The sequence below is a fragment of the Fringilla coelebs genome, assembly GCF_963513975.1.
Source record: "Fringilla coelebs genome assembly, chromosome: 13".
In the NCBI taxonomy this organism is placed as follows: domain Eukaryota; kingdom Metazoa; phylum Chordata; class Aves; order Passeriformes; family Fringillidae; genus Fringilla; species Fringilla coelebs.
In genome coordinates, this window is record NC_140039.1 from 21,429,698 (window position 1) to 21,444,425 (window position 14,728).

General features: G+C 56.4%; 1 protein-coding gene across 1 annotated transcript in view; it reads left to right on the plus strand.

The window, feature by feature from the left end:
* Nucleotides 1–4,870: 4,870 nt before the first annotated feature.
* Nucleotides 4,871–14,728, plus strand: part of GRM7 (glutamate metabotropic receptor 7) — a gene marked incomplete at its 3' end in the record, with an annotated part of 165,023 nt that continues 155,165 nt past the window's right edge. Inside the window, exon 1 of the mRNA XM_084214301.1 lies at nucleotides 4,871–5,412. Coding sequence (XP_084070427.1) covers nucleotides 4,903–5,412 — 510 coding nt within the window. The 5' untranslated portion in view covers nucleotides 4,871–4,902. The remainder of the gene's footprint in view (nucleotides 5,413–14,728) is intronic.

The following is a 14,728-nucleotide window of genomic DNA, read 5'->3' on the forward strand; positions in this document are numbered from 1 at the left end:
TGGGGAGGTATCTAAGCGACCATATCCTTGAGGAGAAATTGCTGTCCCCTGTCCTCCCTGGAAACCAGAGCCTCACTGACACCTTCTCTCTGTAAACAGCAGCAACAAAGCCCCGAGTTAAGGATCTGAGCTTTTCACTGGCCTCTGCTCCAGAAATCCATTATTTTCTGAGCAGCAGATAAGCAGGAGCTCTGGCTGCTTTCCCGAGCCTGACTTCACCCAACAAATTAATTGCTTGTACCACGTCCATTACAGTTGTCCAGGCTGACCTCTGCCTGCGTGGCAGCCTCTGCCACATCACCAATATTTGAAGGATTGTTTTATTCCTCCTTCCTGCTGGCCCATCACTCTTTGGGCTGCTTCCACCGGTTGGCTGTGATGGGATTTAGTGTCTGCTCTGCCAGCTGCCCAGAAAAAGGCAATGTTTAATTATACAGCAGCTCTGACAGCAGATCCTCCTCTGATGGAGATCACACCACACCCCGGAGGGTGCCAGCCATGAGCTCCTTCCTTTCTGGTGAAGTCTTTGCTTATCCAGTAGAAATTTGGTGAAGTCTTATTTGACAGGCAAGTTAAGAAATGGTTTTGAATCTTGGATGTGTCTAACCAGTGTTCACTTCTAAACAAATTCTCTTGCTAAAAAGATCAGGCTTGGGTTGGGGTTGTTTGTTGGGTTTGGTTTATCTTTCTGGGGAAGGTTTGGTTTGTTCTGTGTTTTTGGGGTTTTTTGGTGAAGCAAATCTCCCCGCAGGAGATGGAATGTGTCCCCAGCACTGCAAAGGCTCAGGAATGGGAGGGTGCTGTGGGGGCAGACACAGGTGGCACTTTGGTTCTGGGTGCCTGGGCACACCTGGAGGGGCACCAGTGCATCAGACCCCGGTGCTGAGCTCCCTGGTGGGGCTTTCTCCAGTGAGAAAAGCAGAATTGCTTCACTCTCAGCCCAGGGCTCTCAGCCTGTGCGGGGATGAGGGCAGAGCTCCCAAGGCTGAAGGGACAGAATGTGTTCAGGGTCTGGGAGCTCAGAGTTGTGCTGGGAGCTGGGCTGGGCACACGAGTGAGCCACAGTGCAGTGAAACACAACCTCACGCTGCAATGACTTCCCCCATTTCCATTTGCTCCTCTCAGTGTCCCATTAAGGACATAAAGGGCTGCCCTCCTGCTCCAGCACCCCCTCCTGAGCCCTTCAGGATCACCTGCAGCGTTCCTGGGATTGAGGGTAAGGTGAAACACTCATGGCTCTGAGAGGGGGGAACGGCCATGACTCAGTTCTGCTCAGGAGCTGCTGTGTGCCTCTGAGTGTGGCTCTGAGCGTGGAATGCTCTGAGTGTGGAATGCTGTGAGTGCTGGATGCTGTGAGTGCTGGATGCTCTGAGTGTGGCACTGAGTGCTGGATGCTCTGAGTGCTGGATGCTCTGAGTGCTGGATGCTCTGAGTGTGGAATGCTGTGAGTGTGGGATGCTCTGAGTGCTGGATGCTCTGAGTGTGGAATGCTCTGAGTGCTGGATGCTGTGAGTGTGGAATGCTCTGAGTGCTGGATGCTCTGAGTGTGGAATGCTCTGAGTGCTGGATGCTGTGAGTGTGGAACGCTCTGAGTGTGGAACGCTCTGAGTGTGGAATGCTCTGAGTGCTGGATGCTGTGAGTGCTGGATGCTCTGAGTGTGGAATGCTCTGAGTGTGGAATGCTCTGAGTGCTGGATGCTCTGAGTGTGGAATGCTCTGAGTGCTGGATGCTCTGAGTGTGGAATGCTCTGAGCGTGGAATGCTCTGAGTGCTGGATGCTCTGAGTGTGGCTCTGAGTGTGGCATGCTGTGAGTGCTGGATGCTCTGAGTGTGGAATGCTGTGAGTGCTGGATGCTCTGAGTGTGGAATGCTCTGAGTGCTGGATGCTCTGAGTGTGGAATGCTCTGAGTGCTGGATGCTGTGAGTGCTGGATGCTCTGAGTGTGGAATGCTGTGAGTGCTGGATGCTGTGAGTGCTGGATGCTCTGAGTGTGGAATGCTCTGAGTGTGGAATGCTCTGAGTGTGGAATGCTCTGTGTTGAATTCTGACTGTGGCCCTCAGGGTGGGCTGGGAGGGAGGGGAGGGATCCTTTAGGCGCAGTGGGACAGGGGATGTTGCTCAGCACAGGTGTGACACACTCACTGCTGGGTTTAGTCAGTGCTGCCTCACCCCAGGTGTTCAGCAAGCCCAAGGAAATCACAGCATGACAGAATCTGTTGGTTGGAAAAGGCCTTTCAGATCCCCGAGGCTGATATTTCTCCCAAGAAAACACAGCAGTGAGAGAAGCACAGGCTGTTATTATATTTAGTTTCCTGTCTGAGAGGGCCAGATTGGGTGTAGGTAGCTCAGAGCAGAGGGGATGGGGCTCAGGTACAAGGAGAAGGAGAGTCCTGCCAGTTTGAAGAGTTCAACTTCAAAGGCAGGAAACTGCAAACTGACCAACAGGGTTTTCAGGAGATGTCCAGTGCTCCCTGTTAGCACAGCAGCCAAGGACTCAGCAGGAGTGGGAGAGGGACTGGGCACTCCTGTGGATGTCAGGAGGATCCAGAGTAGTGATTGCTGTATCAATTTGTGTCATGTAATTAGAATAATCTTTGATGCTTCAGGGCTTAAACCAATAAAATAAGGAGCAGAATAAAGATATCTGCATACTGTAAAACTCTGTCCTTTTCTTCTGGTACATCTGCTGCTAATCCAAGATGAGCTACAGGGCTGGGATGGACCCTGGGGCTGCCTTGATCAGCTGTGGGCCCTGTGCTCCTTGGGAACCTGGAGGGGAATCTGGACACTGATTCCTTAGGAAACCAAGGTGTGAGGGAGAGGAGGATGAAGTGGAGAGCAGATGGGTTTTCTGTGACTTTGAGAGGACAGAAGTTTATGTGATGATATATTAATAACTGCAGATTTACCCAAAGGGAAAACAACACTGCAAACCAGGAAACTTTCAAAATCATGAGGTGACTTCCAGCAAAACAATGGGATTTATTAGAAGAAGTGATTTATCTCCACATCCTTCCTGAACTGCAGCACTTGAGGCAAACTTGAGGCTTCAATCACAAGAGTCAGAATATTTAATAATACTAATACTGATACTAATACTAATACTAATACTAATACTAATACTAATACTAATACTAATAATAAACTGAGGTAAGATTCTGACTGAGGAGCTTTAAGTAGGCAAGAGGTAAATAGGCACTAAAGAGCTCTCCCTGGGTGGAGATGGAAAAGGGGATGGAGCTGGTGGGAATAAGGAAGAACAAGGGAAGGAAGTCCCATGTGCAGCAGGTGAAGTGATGTGAGGAGTTGGGATGTGTGGGCAAGGGATGGGGCTGGTTCAGCTCCACCCCATGGCAGAGAGGGGTGGGAGTCTGACAGCACTACAGAAAATCTCTGAGGAACTGGGTGGTCCTTCAGGTCCTACAGGTCCCTTCCAACCCCACCCAACCCATTCTGTGGCTGGCAGTGTAGGAATCACTTTTCTAAGATGTGTGGCTGATCTGAGGGTGGGCAGGCCCTGGCACAGGTGCCCAGAGCAGCTGTGGCTGCCCCTGCATCCCTGGCAGTGCCCAAGGCCAGGCTGGACACTGGGGCTGGAGCACCTGGGACAGTGGGAGGTGTCCCTGCCACGGCAGGGGTGGAACGAGACAATCATTAAGGTCCCTCCAATACAAACCACTCTGTGATCCTGTGACTGGGCAGGTTCCTGCACACGGGTTCTCCTGAGCCCTTCAGGATTACCTGCAGCTTGGTCCAGTGTGTTAGAGGCCATGGGATAAACAGCAGCTACACCTGCTCTGGTATTTATGAAGGAACAATTAAAGGTTGTCTCCAAAAAATGTGCTTGGGCTGGTGGGAACATGCGAGAGATGCATTCTGCATTAGCTGGAATTGGGAATGTGCCAGGGCGTGGATTTGCTGGTCAGGAGGGAATGGCAACAGGTGGTGTCCCTTTGGGTGTCGGAGTTTTGGAGTGAAGGGAACAAAACCAGGATGTTCCAGCATCCTCGAGATCTGGGTGTGCAGGAGAAAAATGGGTCTGGAGATCTTAAAATAGAACGAGCTCAGCTGCATTTCTTCGGGTTTGGGACTACGGGGTTACATCCAAACTCCTCCTCCTCCTCACCGCTCCATTGGTACCCACCTCGGCGGGCGGAGATCTCGTTCCTACGGCACAATCCGGATTGATGCTTTGGATGCCCTGGGCTGGCCGGGTGCTCCCGCTGTCCCCGGCTGTCCCCGGCTGTCACTGGCTGTCCCCGGCGGCACTGCCGGGCCCCGCGAGCGGGAGAGCCGCGGTGCTCTGCTCCCCGCCGGGAGAGCGAGGCGGAGGATGCTGCTGCCGCTGCTGCTGCTGCTGCTCCGGCGGGGCTGAGGAGCATCCCCCGCGCAGCGCCTTCGGCGGGCGCTCCCGAGCCGCGCTGCCCGAGCCGGGGTGCGGGGAGCGGGGAGCGGGGTGCGGGGAGCAGGGTGCGGGGTGCGGGGCCGCCGCATTTCCCCGGTTCCCCCGTCCGCAGCGCCGCGGGTCCGGCACAGCCGCCAGCCCCGTTCCCGGCAGGGCGGGCAGGGCCGGGGCCCCGCGGCTCCGCGGCTCCGCGGCCGTGCCCACGGCGGTGCCCGTGGCCGGGGCCGGCCGGGGCGGTGCGGCGGGCGCTGCGCAGCGGCGGCGGCGGGCGGGGCGGGGGGCGGGCGGGGGGCGGGCGGCCCCGGCCGTTTAAAGCGGCAGCGGCGCGGCGCGCTCCCCAGTGCCGGTGCCGGAGCGCGGCGGGCAGGGCAGGGCAGGGCAGGGCGAGCGGGCGGCGGCGGCCGAACCCGCAGCCCTCCCCCGGCCACCCCATCCCGGCCGGCCCGGCCCCCGGGGAGCGCGGGGCAGCGCCCGGGGGCGGCGGCGGCGGCATCACCATGGGCCGGCCGGGCAGGGTGCTGCGGCTGCTGGCGCTGCTGGAGCTGCCCTGCTGCCTGCTGGAGCTGCTGCTCGGGGAGGCGGCCCGCGGGCAGGAGATGTACGCGCCCCACTCCATCCGGCTGGAGGGGGACATCACCCTGGGCGGCCTCTTCCCCGTGCACGCCAAGGGCCCCCCGAGCTCCCCCTGCGGGGACATCAAGAAGGAGAACGGCATCCACAGGCTGGAGGCGATGCTCTACGCCCTGGACCAGATCAACAGCGACCCGGACCTGCTGCCCAACGTCACGCTGGGCGCCCGCATCCTGGACACCTGCTCCCGGGACACCTACGCGCTGGAGCAGTCCCTCACCTTCGTCCAGGCGCTCATCCAGAAGGACACCTCCGACGTGAGGTGCACCAACGGCGAGCCGCCCGTCTTCGTCAAGCCGGAGAAAGTAGTTGGAGTGATCGGGGCGTCGGGAAGTTCCGTGTCCATTATGGTGGCCAACATCCTCCGGCTGTTCCAGGTAGGGCCGTGCCGCGGGGCTCCGCCGCTCCCGGCTCCCCTTGTGCCTCTCGAGGTGCTCCATCCGCCTCCCTCCGGAGCAGCTGCTTCCCCTCCCCGCCGCCCTCTCCCTTCTCCACGGTGCGTGGCGCTTTCTGGATTTATCGCCCCATTTGCACGAAGCAATGCCTGAGGGAAAAGAGAAAAAAAAAAAAAAGAAAAAAAAAGGAAGAGAAGAGGCGCTGGTTGCGCTGGGTTTGCGTTAGAGAGAGCCATGGCTCGGCGGGGATGGATGCGGGCGCTCGGCATCCCAGCGGGGCACGGCCGGCACCGTTCGGCGCACGGAATCCCGGCGGTGCGGGCACGGCTGGCGGGGCCGCGGCCGCCCCGGCCCGGGGGTCGCGGGGGGTCGGGACATGGTCGGGACAGGGTCGGGAGGGGCTTTCTCGGGCTGAGCCGGGGCTGTGCGGGGCAGCCCTAGCACCCAGCGCCTGCCCGGGTCGGGTCCCGGCTCCCTCCCGAGCCCGGCCGGCCGGAGCGGGGGCAGCGGGGGCAGCTCAGCCCCGGGCTCCGGGGCTCCGGAGGAGCGAGGGATGAGCAGAGCCGGAGGATTAGAGAGCCGTGTGTGTGCGTGTGTGTGTGTGTGTGCGGGGGAGATGCGCTGCAGCGCTGCCCGTTCTCCCCCTCCTCGCCTCTCCCCCGTTCGCGCTGCGATCGCGCCCGTCTCGCCCCCGGCTCCGCGCCTCGCTGCGTGTCGGGCACGGAGACTTGTCACCCCCGCTCATCTCCTGCCCCAGGGCCGTGCGAGGCCATCGGTCCGGCTCTGGCCGGGGTTGGATCCCCCGCGGCGAGGGGTGTTCCCCCGGGATGAGGGGGTGTTCCCCCGGGATGAGGGGGTGTCCCCTCGGGGCTGGGATGTCCCCCCGGAGCGCCGCTGCAGCCGCCGGGCCCCGCAGCGAGCGCCGGGCGCTCCTCGGCAGCGATCGCGGGTGCGGTGACAGTGACAGAAGCGCCACCAGATGCATCGTGAGCAGCGGAGTTCTTCGCTCCCTGTCCTACGCCTTCGCATGCGGAAGGTGGTGGAGGGATTTTTTTATTTTTGTGCAGCGGGCGGAGAGATCCCCCGCTTTTCCCAGCTGGAAACTTGCGAGGCTTTCACGGCAAATCCGCTCGGTGCTGGAGCGGCCGCCGAGCCTGCCCGCTCCCATCCGCTGCCGGTGCCATCTCCGGCCGAGGCGAGCGGGGCGACGCCGCCCTCGCTCCTCGCCGCCCTGTGCCGTGCCCGGCCGGGCCGTGCCCGGGCATTTCCCTGGCACGACACCCACGAGCCGCCGCTTTGCCTTGCTCGCCTCCCTCCCGGCGGATCCCGGCGCACGGCTGCCGGTTCGGCGCCGAATCCCCGCGGTCTGTGCGCCCTGGCCGTGGCCGCCCTCCCGCTCCGGCTGCCCGGCCGCAGAGCAGGCAGCGCCCGCTCCCCCAGCCCGGAGCCGCCTGAGCCGGGCTCGCGTTGAGCTCGGGTCCCGGTTCAGCGGCTGCCGGCAGCCAGGAGCGGGGAGGAGGCAGCTCTGCCGCTCCGGTTCTCATCCCACTGCCGGGCCGGGGCACTCCCTGCCGACATCCAGTTCTGGGGGAAACCGAGGCACCGGGAGCTTTAGGATAATGCCACGATAGCCGCAAAGCCTCTGGTGATCCGTTGTGTAGCGGAGTTTGCAGAAAATAAGGTATTTGGACAGTTTCTCCTTGTAGAGATATTTGTATAAACTAAATATTTTAATGTATTGTGACTAAGCATCTGTTCAAAATTTCAATTTAACCAGATCATCCAGAAAGCAGGAACTGGCCCATACTGAGGGATTTTACTGAATATCTATTTTACAGCTTGGATGAGCCGCCTTGAAGCAGATCTTTCATGCTGTAAAACTGTTCCCTGTTGTCCTCTCTTCCTTCAAAACACAATTTAGAACATGTTCAGCCACAGAGAAATAGAAAATAACTATTTTAGGAGGAGAAGTGGACCTGTTCAACAGCTAAGTGTCATTGTGTGTAGGTGGATGAGAAGCTCTAAGTTAGTGGAAGGAAGAAAACCAAGTACCAGTCACAAAAAATCTTGTTAACCTCAGAACTCTCTGAAATTCCTGAGTGTGGCAGCCAGCTTCTTTCTCAGGGGTCACTGTGGGTTTTGCTGCCTGGGGCAGTGGGTGAGGGGAGGGTGGATGGCTCTTGACGTTTTCTTGCGTGCCCAAACTGGCTTTTCCCTCACATCTGGTGGGTGAAAGCTCTCCGGAGGCCCCTGCAAAGAAATCTTAATGGAGTTTCTGCTTCCCTGACAATATCTTGGAAGAGAAGTATTTGTGCTGTGCCTGGATGTAGGGAGCAAACGGGTGTAAATCTGTATCTATAGCAATACATAACCCATCCAGAGCACAGCAGGGCTTCCTCAGGCAGCTCCTGGTGCTTCAGGCGCCTCTCCCCAGGAGGGGCCAGGTCCGTGCAGGCTCTTCATCTTCCTCTCTGCATGGGAGGCTGTGCTAGCTGTGCCTGCAGCTCCCTTCCAGCGCAGGGGCTGCGAGCAGCCTCAGCCAAAGCCAACAGGTGCAGCAGCAGGGAGAGCCAGGGCTGGGCTCCTCGGGCTGCAGTTCATCCCTGCAGTTCCTGCTGCAGGCTTTGTGGGAGCTTTCCTGGGGTGGAAAACCATGGGGGGATCTCCGTGGCACCGGGGGTTTGCTGGGTGATCAGAGCCCTTCCCTGCCTCTGCACCTCGCCCCTCACTCCTCCCTGAGCTGCTCCTTGGATAAAAGAGCCTGGGAATAGCTGGGGTGGGAGGTTCCTGCAGGGGTGTGGGGCAGGCACAGAGCGCTGCTGGAGCCCAGGGCAGCTGGAGCCCTGCCTCTCCTTGTTCCAGCTGAAGGGTTGGTGCTGATGGAGCCAAGCTGAGACTTTGGGCTGGTCTCTGCTCCTGCTGGGTCCCACAGGACGTGTGGGTGGGCACAGGAATTGCCAGGGGGGCAGGATGCCTCGTCAGGCCCCCTCCAGCAGGACTGCAGAGCGAGCTGAGGAGGGATGGAAGTGCCCAGGGCTAGCTCAGGTCTGAGGGAGGGGAGGCTGCGCCCTGGGTTCAGTGCCTGCCCCTGCCCAGGGCTTGGTGGACCTGCTGGAGGTCCTTGGGTTCAAATCGTGGCTGAGCAGCATCAGCAGTGGCTGGTCAGAGCAGGGCAGAGCCCACCCTGGGCAGGGTGGAGCAGGACTGGAGGCCTGAGTGCGCAGGGGCTCCTCCAGCTTGGCCTTGGCTTCCCCAGGAAGGGGCTGAGGCAGGAGGTGCCTTGGGCTGGGTCCTTTTCCATCTCTGTTCGTGACCTTCACCCCATCCATCAGGAGGAGTGACAGTGGACAGCCCTCTGGGAGTGCATCCCCTGGGGCTGTGTCACACCCAGCCTGCTGGGAAGGGCTGCCCAGGCAGGGTGGGGAGCAGGGCAGGTGTGCCCAGCCCGGGGCCTGCCCCTGCTGCAGCCCTGGGTGATGCTCCAGGAGGGACCAGCCTCGGGATGCAGCCCTGGGTGATGCTCCAGGAGGGACCAGCCTCGGGATACAGCCCTGGGTGATGCTCCAGAAGGGACCAGCCTCGGGCTGCTGGGGCGTGCAGGTGGCCCTGCACCAACATTCAAGTGTGTCAAAGGCAGGGACTTCTTTCCAACACAATTCTATCAGTGCACACCAGTAAATAGCAGCCCGGTCATAAATTAAATATCTCTCCTAAAAATAACACCAAAATAATTTGGAAAGCTGCTTCCAAATGCACTGGGGAGTTCAGGCAGGATGCTTTTAGGCTGCTGGTTTTGCTTTGGAGAAAATGCTGTTCCTTTGCAGGGTCGTAGCTTTCCCTACAAGTGGATCTCCATGATAAAACCATGGCCAGGGTGCTTCATATCTCCTGGGAGTAGAACCATGCAATATGGGGAATATCAGCACCCTGACTCCTCTTCTAATGCTGCAAGACTTATTTTTGTGCTCCCTACAGATTCCTCATGACAGGCTTTAATAATGAACAAATTACTGCTCCAGGTTTGTGTCCTCGGTGGGTGCAATCTGAACGAGTCAATCAGGAATAATTCTGTTCTTGTCTAAATCCCTCTGGGATTCCATCAGGGGTGGCTCAGAGGGGGCTGCTCCTGAGCCCCTCCAGGGAACTTTGCAGCAGAGTGGGCTAAGGCAGCGCAGGGAGATTGGGAGTGGAAATTGGAACATCCCTGATCTCCCTGGGGGTGTTGGCTGCCGTTCCTTCCTGCCGAAGGAGGAAGATGACAGTTGCAGTCCTGCCTTCTGCTCCAGACACAGTAATCACAAAAATGAGATTATTTGGAAAGGAAGGGAGCTTAAAAGTGCAGCTCTGAGTTGGATGCTGCTCTTTTCTTGCAAAATGCACACGCTTTTGCCAGGCTCTCTGGGGGAGGCTGTTGGGCTGGGGTTGCTGGGGATGGGGATGGGGATGGGGATGGGGATGGGGATGGGGATGGGGATGGGATTGGGATGGGGTTCAGCTGCTCCAGGGAGTGAGGGGAGCTCTGCAGCCTGCTCCTGCTGGGAATGCTCCTCAGGAACAGGGAGGAAGGGCAGGGCTGTGTGAGGCTGTACAGAGCTATGTGTGATCCCAGCAGATCCCTTGGAAGTGTTTGCTTTCTGATGAATTCCCCACTGCTGATCTGATCAGTTTCTAGAAACCCCTCGTAATTCCCTGGAAAATGTCTGCAAACTGGTTGTCCCTCCATCTTGTAGTTCAGGTTTCTTGCAGGAATGTGGGATCCCATTCCATGGGAGATTATTTCCATTCCCAGTCCATGTTTGAGCCCCTCTTGCTGACCTGAGGAGCTGCTGGGGAGGTTTCATTGCTGGACTGTACCTGGGCTCTCACTGGGGCTTGGGAGGAAAACTCCCACATTTTAGCAGTGGTTTGCCCTGGATGCTAATTTATTGTCAACTCCTGACCTGATGGTTGCATTTTCCTCTCCTCACTTCAAACAGGACAATACATTTTAGGCAATGGAGTAATGATTCATTTTAGAGAAGATATTTCAGGAAACTCCACATTTTTCAGTTTCTCACACAGAGAATGCAGCAAAAAGCTGAAAATAGGAAACAGCAACCTTTAATTCTTTTCCTCTTCTCAAAAAAGGGGGGTTTGTGTTCTCTAATGAGCTTTCATTTCAGTATTTGTCCTTGCTGGTAGTGAGGCCCTGATGTGTGTCAGCACCCTGAGCCATGCAGGGCTGTGCCTCAGCTGTGAGGCTGCTCCAGAGATGTGGGATCTGATTTTTCCTGTATAAATAAAAGGCCAGGAAAATCCTCCCTTCAGGAATTCCACATGGGGAGTCACTAATGAGAGGCTGGAGGTGCTGTGAAGGTATTTTTCTGGAACGCTGTGTTTTGGAGGTAAAATTCATTTTCTTGACAAGGCAGAATTCAATTTGAGCAATAATCTTGGCTCTTAATCTGTTTTCAAGTGTCTCTCTTGAGGCAGGAGGGACTGCAAAGGGTCATTTGGAAGGAGAGTGGTTCTGCCAGGAGAGGGATGCTCGTCCATGGAGAGGGGCAGAGGATTCAGGGATAATTGGGGCTGGCACAAGGGGTGCAGGAACAGGGAGAGCAGATTTCCAGCAAGTTCACTTGTGCAATTCCCAGTTTATTCTTTGAAACAAAATAAGGTGACCTCTCTGGAATGACAAATGGAGGGATCATTTCAAGGCATTAATTTTTATATAAGAATTATTGATCTGCTTTGGAATCTCATAACAGTAATACTACAAAACTACATGTAGTCCGTTCCATATTTTATTCTATTAAATGACTTTTGCTTGGAGGCACTAAAGCCATCCAGCACAATACTCTGTTTCATAAGATCAGATGTTGCTATTGCTATTTATAGTGGTATTCAAATTAATCTCAATGAGTGACAATGCTGACTGTCCCAGACGCTGGACCATGCTGAATTTTATCATAATATTGGGAGATACCAAGCATGTAATGAAGGCTGTTTGGAGAGCATGGAATCCAATACAGCCAGGCCATTAGTGTGCTGAGAGGGACCCAGGCAGAGAGAGCTAAAGGAGAGCAAGGATTCCCAGAGCTTTGCTCCTTCCTGGTGATTCAGGGGCTCCTCCCAGGCCCTTCTGCTGAAGGCAGTGCAGTTGTTCTGGGCCACCACCACTTTAATGGCAATAAAGCCTGCTCCAGCTCCTGCTCCAGCTCCTGCTCCAGCTCCTGCTCCTGCTGCTGCTCCTGCTGCTGCTCCTGCTGCTGCTCCAGCTCCTGTTCCAGCTCCAGCTCCAGCTCCAGCTCCAGCTCCTGCTCCTGCTCCTGCTCCTGCTCCTGCTCCTGCTCCTGCTCCTGCTCCAGCTCCTGCTCCTGCTCCTGCTCCAGCTCCTGCTCCTGCTCCAGCTCCAGCTCCTGCTCCTGCTCCTGCTCCTGCTCCTGCTCCTGCTCCTGGCCTGGACCACGGGCCAGGAAAAGGTGGTGGTCCTGTCCCAGCTGAGGCCACAGCTCCCTCCTGGGCAGTGCCCTGTGCTGCCCCAGTCCCCAGAGCCTGCAGAGCTCTCCAGCCCTGGCTGCTGCCCCAGGAGCAGAGGCTGACACTTCTGGGGGCACTTCAGGGCGGGCAGGAGCTCCTCGGTGTCCCCGTGTCCCCAGGGCCACCATGGGCTGTGTGTGCCCCGTCCTTTGGCAGCTCAGGGGGTGCTGGGTGGGTGCTCAGGGCTGTCCAGCTCCATGGGCTGTGTTTTGGAGCAAAGCCTTTTGCAGCAGAGCCAGTGCCAGGTGCAGGATGGGGCACCCCGGGCACACCTGAGCCTCCCCCAGGGATCCCACCCCTTCTGGGGGCACAGAGTGCCCCTGGCTGACAGAGGGCAGCCCCGGGTCCCTGTGGCTGAGGCTGTGGTGCTGAGGACGCTTTTGCTGTGTCATTTGGGATCTGGAGAGCATTAGGATGCTGTGTGAGTGCTGGGCATTCTCCTCTCCCTCAGCTGTCGGGTGATGCTGGCCGGTGCCTCCCTTCCCAGCCCTTTGAAATGAGCTTGGCAAATGTTCCCAAGCCCTGGGACGTGCTCCTGGCTGGAGACACCTCTGGGCCCTGGGATCAGCGAGGCGCTTGGGCTGCCTGGCTGCTGACTGACGCTGGGAAGAGGAGAAGCCTGGAGACCTCCCCTTCCCAGTGCCCTGCGCCGCCTGAGGTGCTGCAGGTCCGGTGCTTGCACATTCAGGGCACATCCAACAGCTCCATTTCGGTCTGGGTTTTGGGGAAAAGGATGGGCTGAGCTGTGGGGGTGGAGGGGAGGGTTTGGAGCAGTCACAGGTCACAAGATTTCGTCCTGATGATGGTTCTGCTTCATGCCTCTGAGCATGGTTGTGCTTGTTGGTGTTAGATAGATAGATAGATAGATAGATGATAGATAGATAGATAGATAGATAGATAGATGATAGATAGATAGATAGATAGATAGATGATAGATAGATAGATAGATAGATAGATAGATAGATAGATGATAGATAGATAGATAGATGATAGATAGATAGATAGATAGATAGATAGATAGATGATAGATAGATAGATAGATAGATAGATAGATAGATAGATAGATAGATAGACAAAAATATTATTGTTGTGCATTCTTACACTGTAAATGTGAGCTGTTTCTTTAAGGTCTTGCTCAGGGCTTGGGCTGGGAAGGAGAGGGCTGTGCTGGGCTGTGCTGGGTGAGCAGAGGATGGAGCACCTCTGGGTGAGCCCTGGTGCCTGTTTGGCTTTAGGGTCCTGCCTGTCTGGCATTAAGATGATATTAGGGCCCAGAGCAATCAATCATGGGTGGCAAATAGGGAAAAGATGTGGATTAGGAATCCTGAGCCACCTCAGAGGCTTCAGCAGCACCAGCAGCAGGCTGTGTTTGGGCTTGGCTGCTCCTGGGTGGCAAGAGTGAAAGGAGGAGAGGCTGAAGCTGCTGGGAACCAGGGAAGAACATGGGAAGGTTGGTGTTGGCTCTGCAGGGTGAGAGGGTGCTGGAGGGGGATGCTGTGCAGGAACAGCTCTCCTGACACAGCAGCAGAGCCCTTGTCCCCATGGATGTCCTGGTGTCCTGGGACAGCATTTGCTGGTTTAGAAGCACCTCTGGCTAGCCACAGCTTGCTGCTGAAATAATAACACCACGTAAATCTAATGGATGGGACTGAACCCTGGGATTTAATGGCAGCTCCCAAGAGCACAGACAGCATCTCCCCAGCAGACACAGCCCTGAGTGCCTGGAGTTGGTTCCCATGTGGGTCCCACCAAAACCCAGTCCTAATAGATAGGATCAAGGCCAAATTCCATTTAATAAAAAATGGCAGGAATAACTACAAAAATAAAGACAAACTGTCAGCTCAGATTTGGCAGGAAGTTGTTATTTTTGCAGGAATAAAATTCAGCACTAATAGAGATGGTTTAGTGATTTTTAAAGCAGGTAATTTTGTGGCAGGGCTTGAATGCACAGAAATTATATTGACAATAAAAATTAATTAAACGACTTTTTGTGGGTTTGTAGTTTTTCTATCTGACAGCAGTACAGAAAATCTCTAAGTAACTGGATGATCCTTAAGGTCCCTTCCATCCCAACCTCTTCCATGGATGATGACACAAAGGAAATCATCTTTTTGAGATGTGTCTGCCGTGGCTACAGTGGAGGATTCGCAAAGGAGGAAAAGATGTTTGGATTCCCCAGCAAACCTTGGACAAGTGGAATGGACAGATGGCAGGAGCTGCCCGGGGAGCTCTGGAGTGCCCATCTCTGGAGTGTCCCAGGAAAGGCTGGAGGTGGCCCTCAGAGCTCTGGGCTGGGGACAAGGCGGCATTGGGCACAGCTGGCACTGCCTGGGCTGGGAGGGCTGTGCCAGCCCCAGGGATTTGGGGTTCTCTGCGCTGGCAGCTCCTTGCCTGTTTCATCTCCTGCAGCAGAATGCTGGTGTCCCAGGTGAAGGGATTTTGGCCTTCACAGGAATTTGGAAGCTGACACAAGAAGATGAGTTTTCCATCTGCCTGCAGCGCCCAGGGTGGCAGCAGCCCTGAGGGGGTGACAGCTCGTTTGCTCTTGTTTGGCTAAACTGGAACTGTGGAAATGAGCAATGGCCTGGCTTTTTCCAGCCCCGAGGAGGATCCAGGGCAGCTGCACAAGCCCCTCTATAACCCACCAGGATCCCCAACAGCTCAGTGTGAAACAGGAGCACAGCAGAGGTAATGGAGTCCCTGGAAAAGCCACTTTCCTTCTTCAGGAATATTTCAGTGATGTGATAAACTGTGAAGAGCATTAAATCCACGAAGAAAT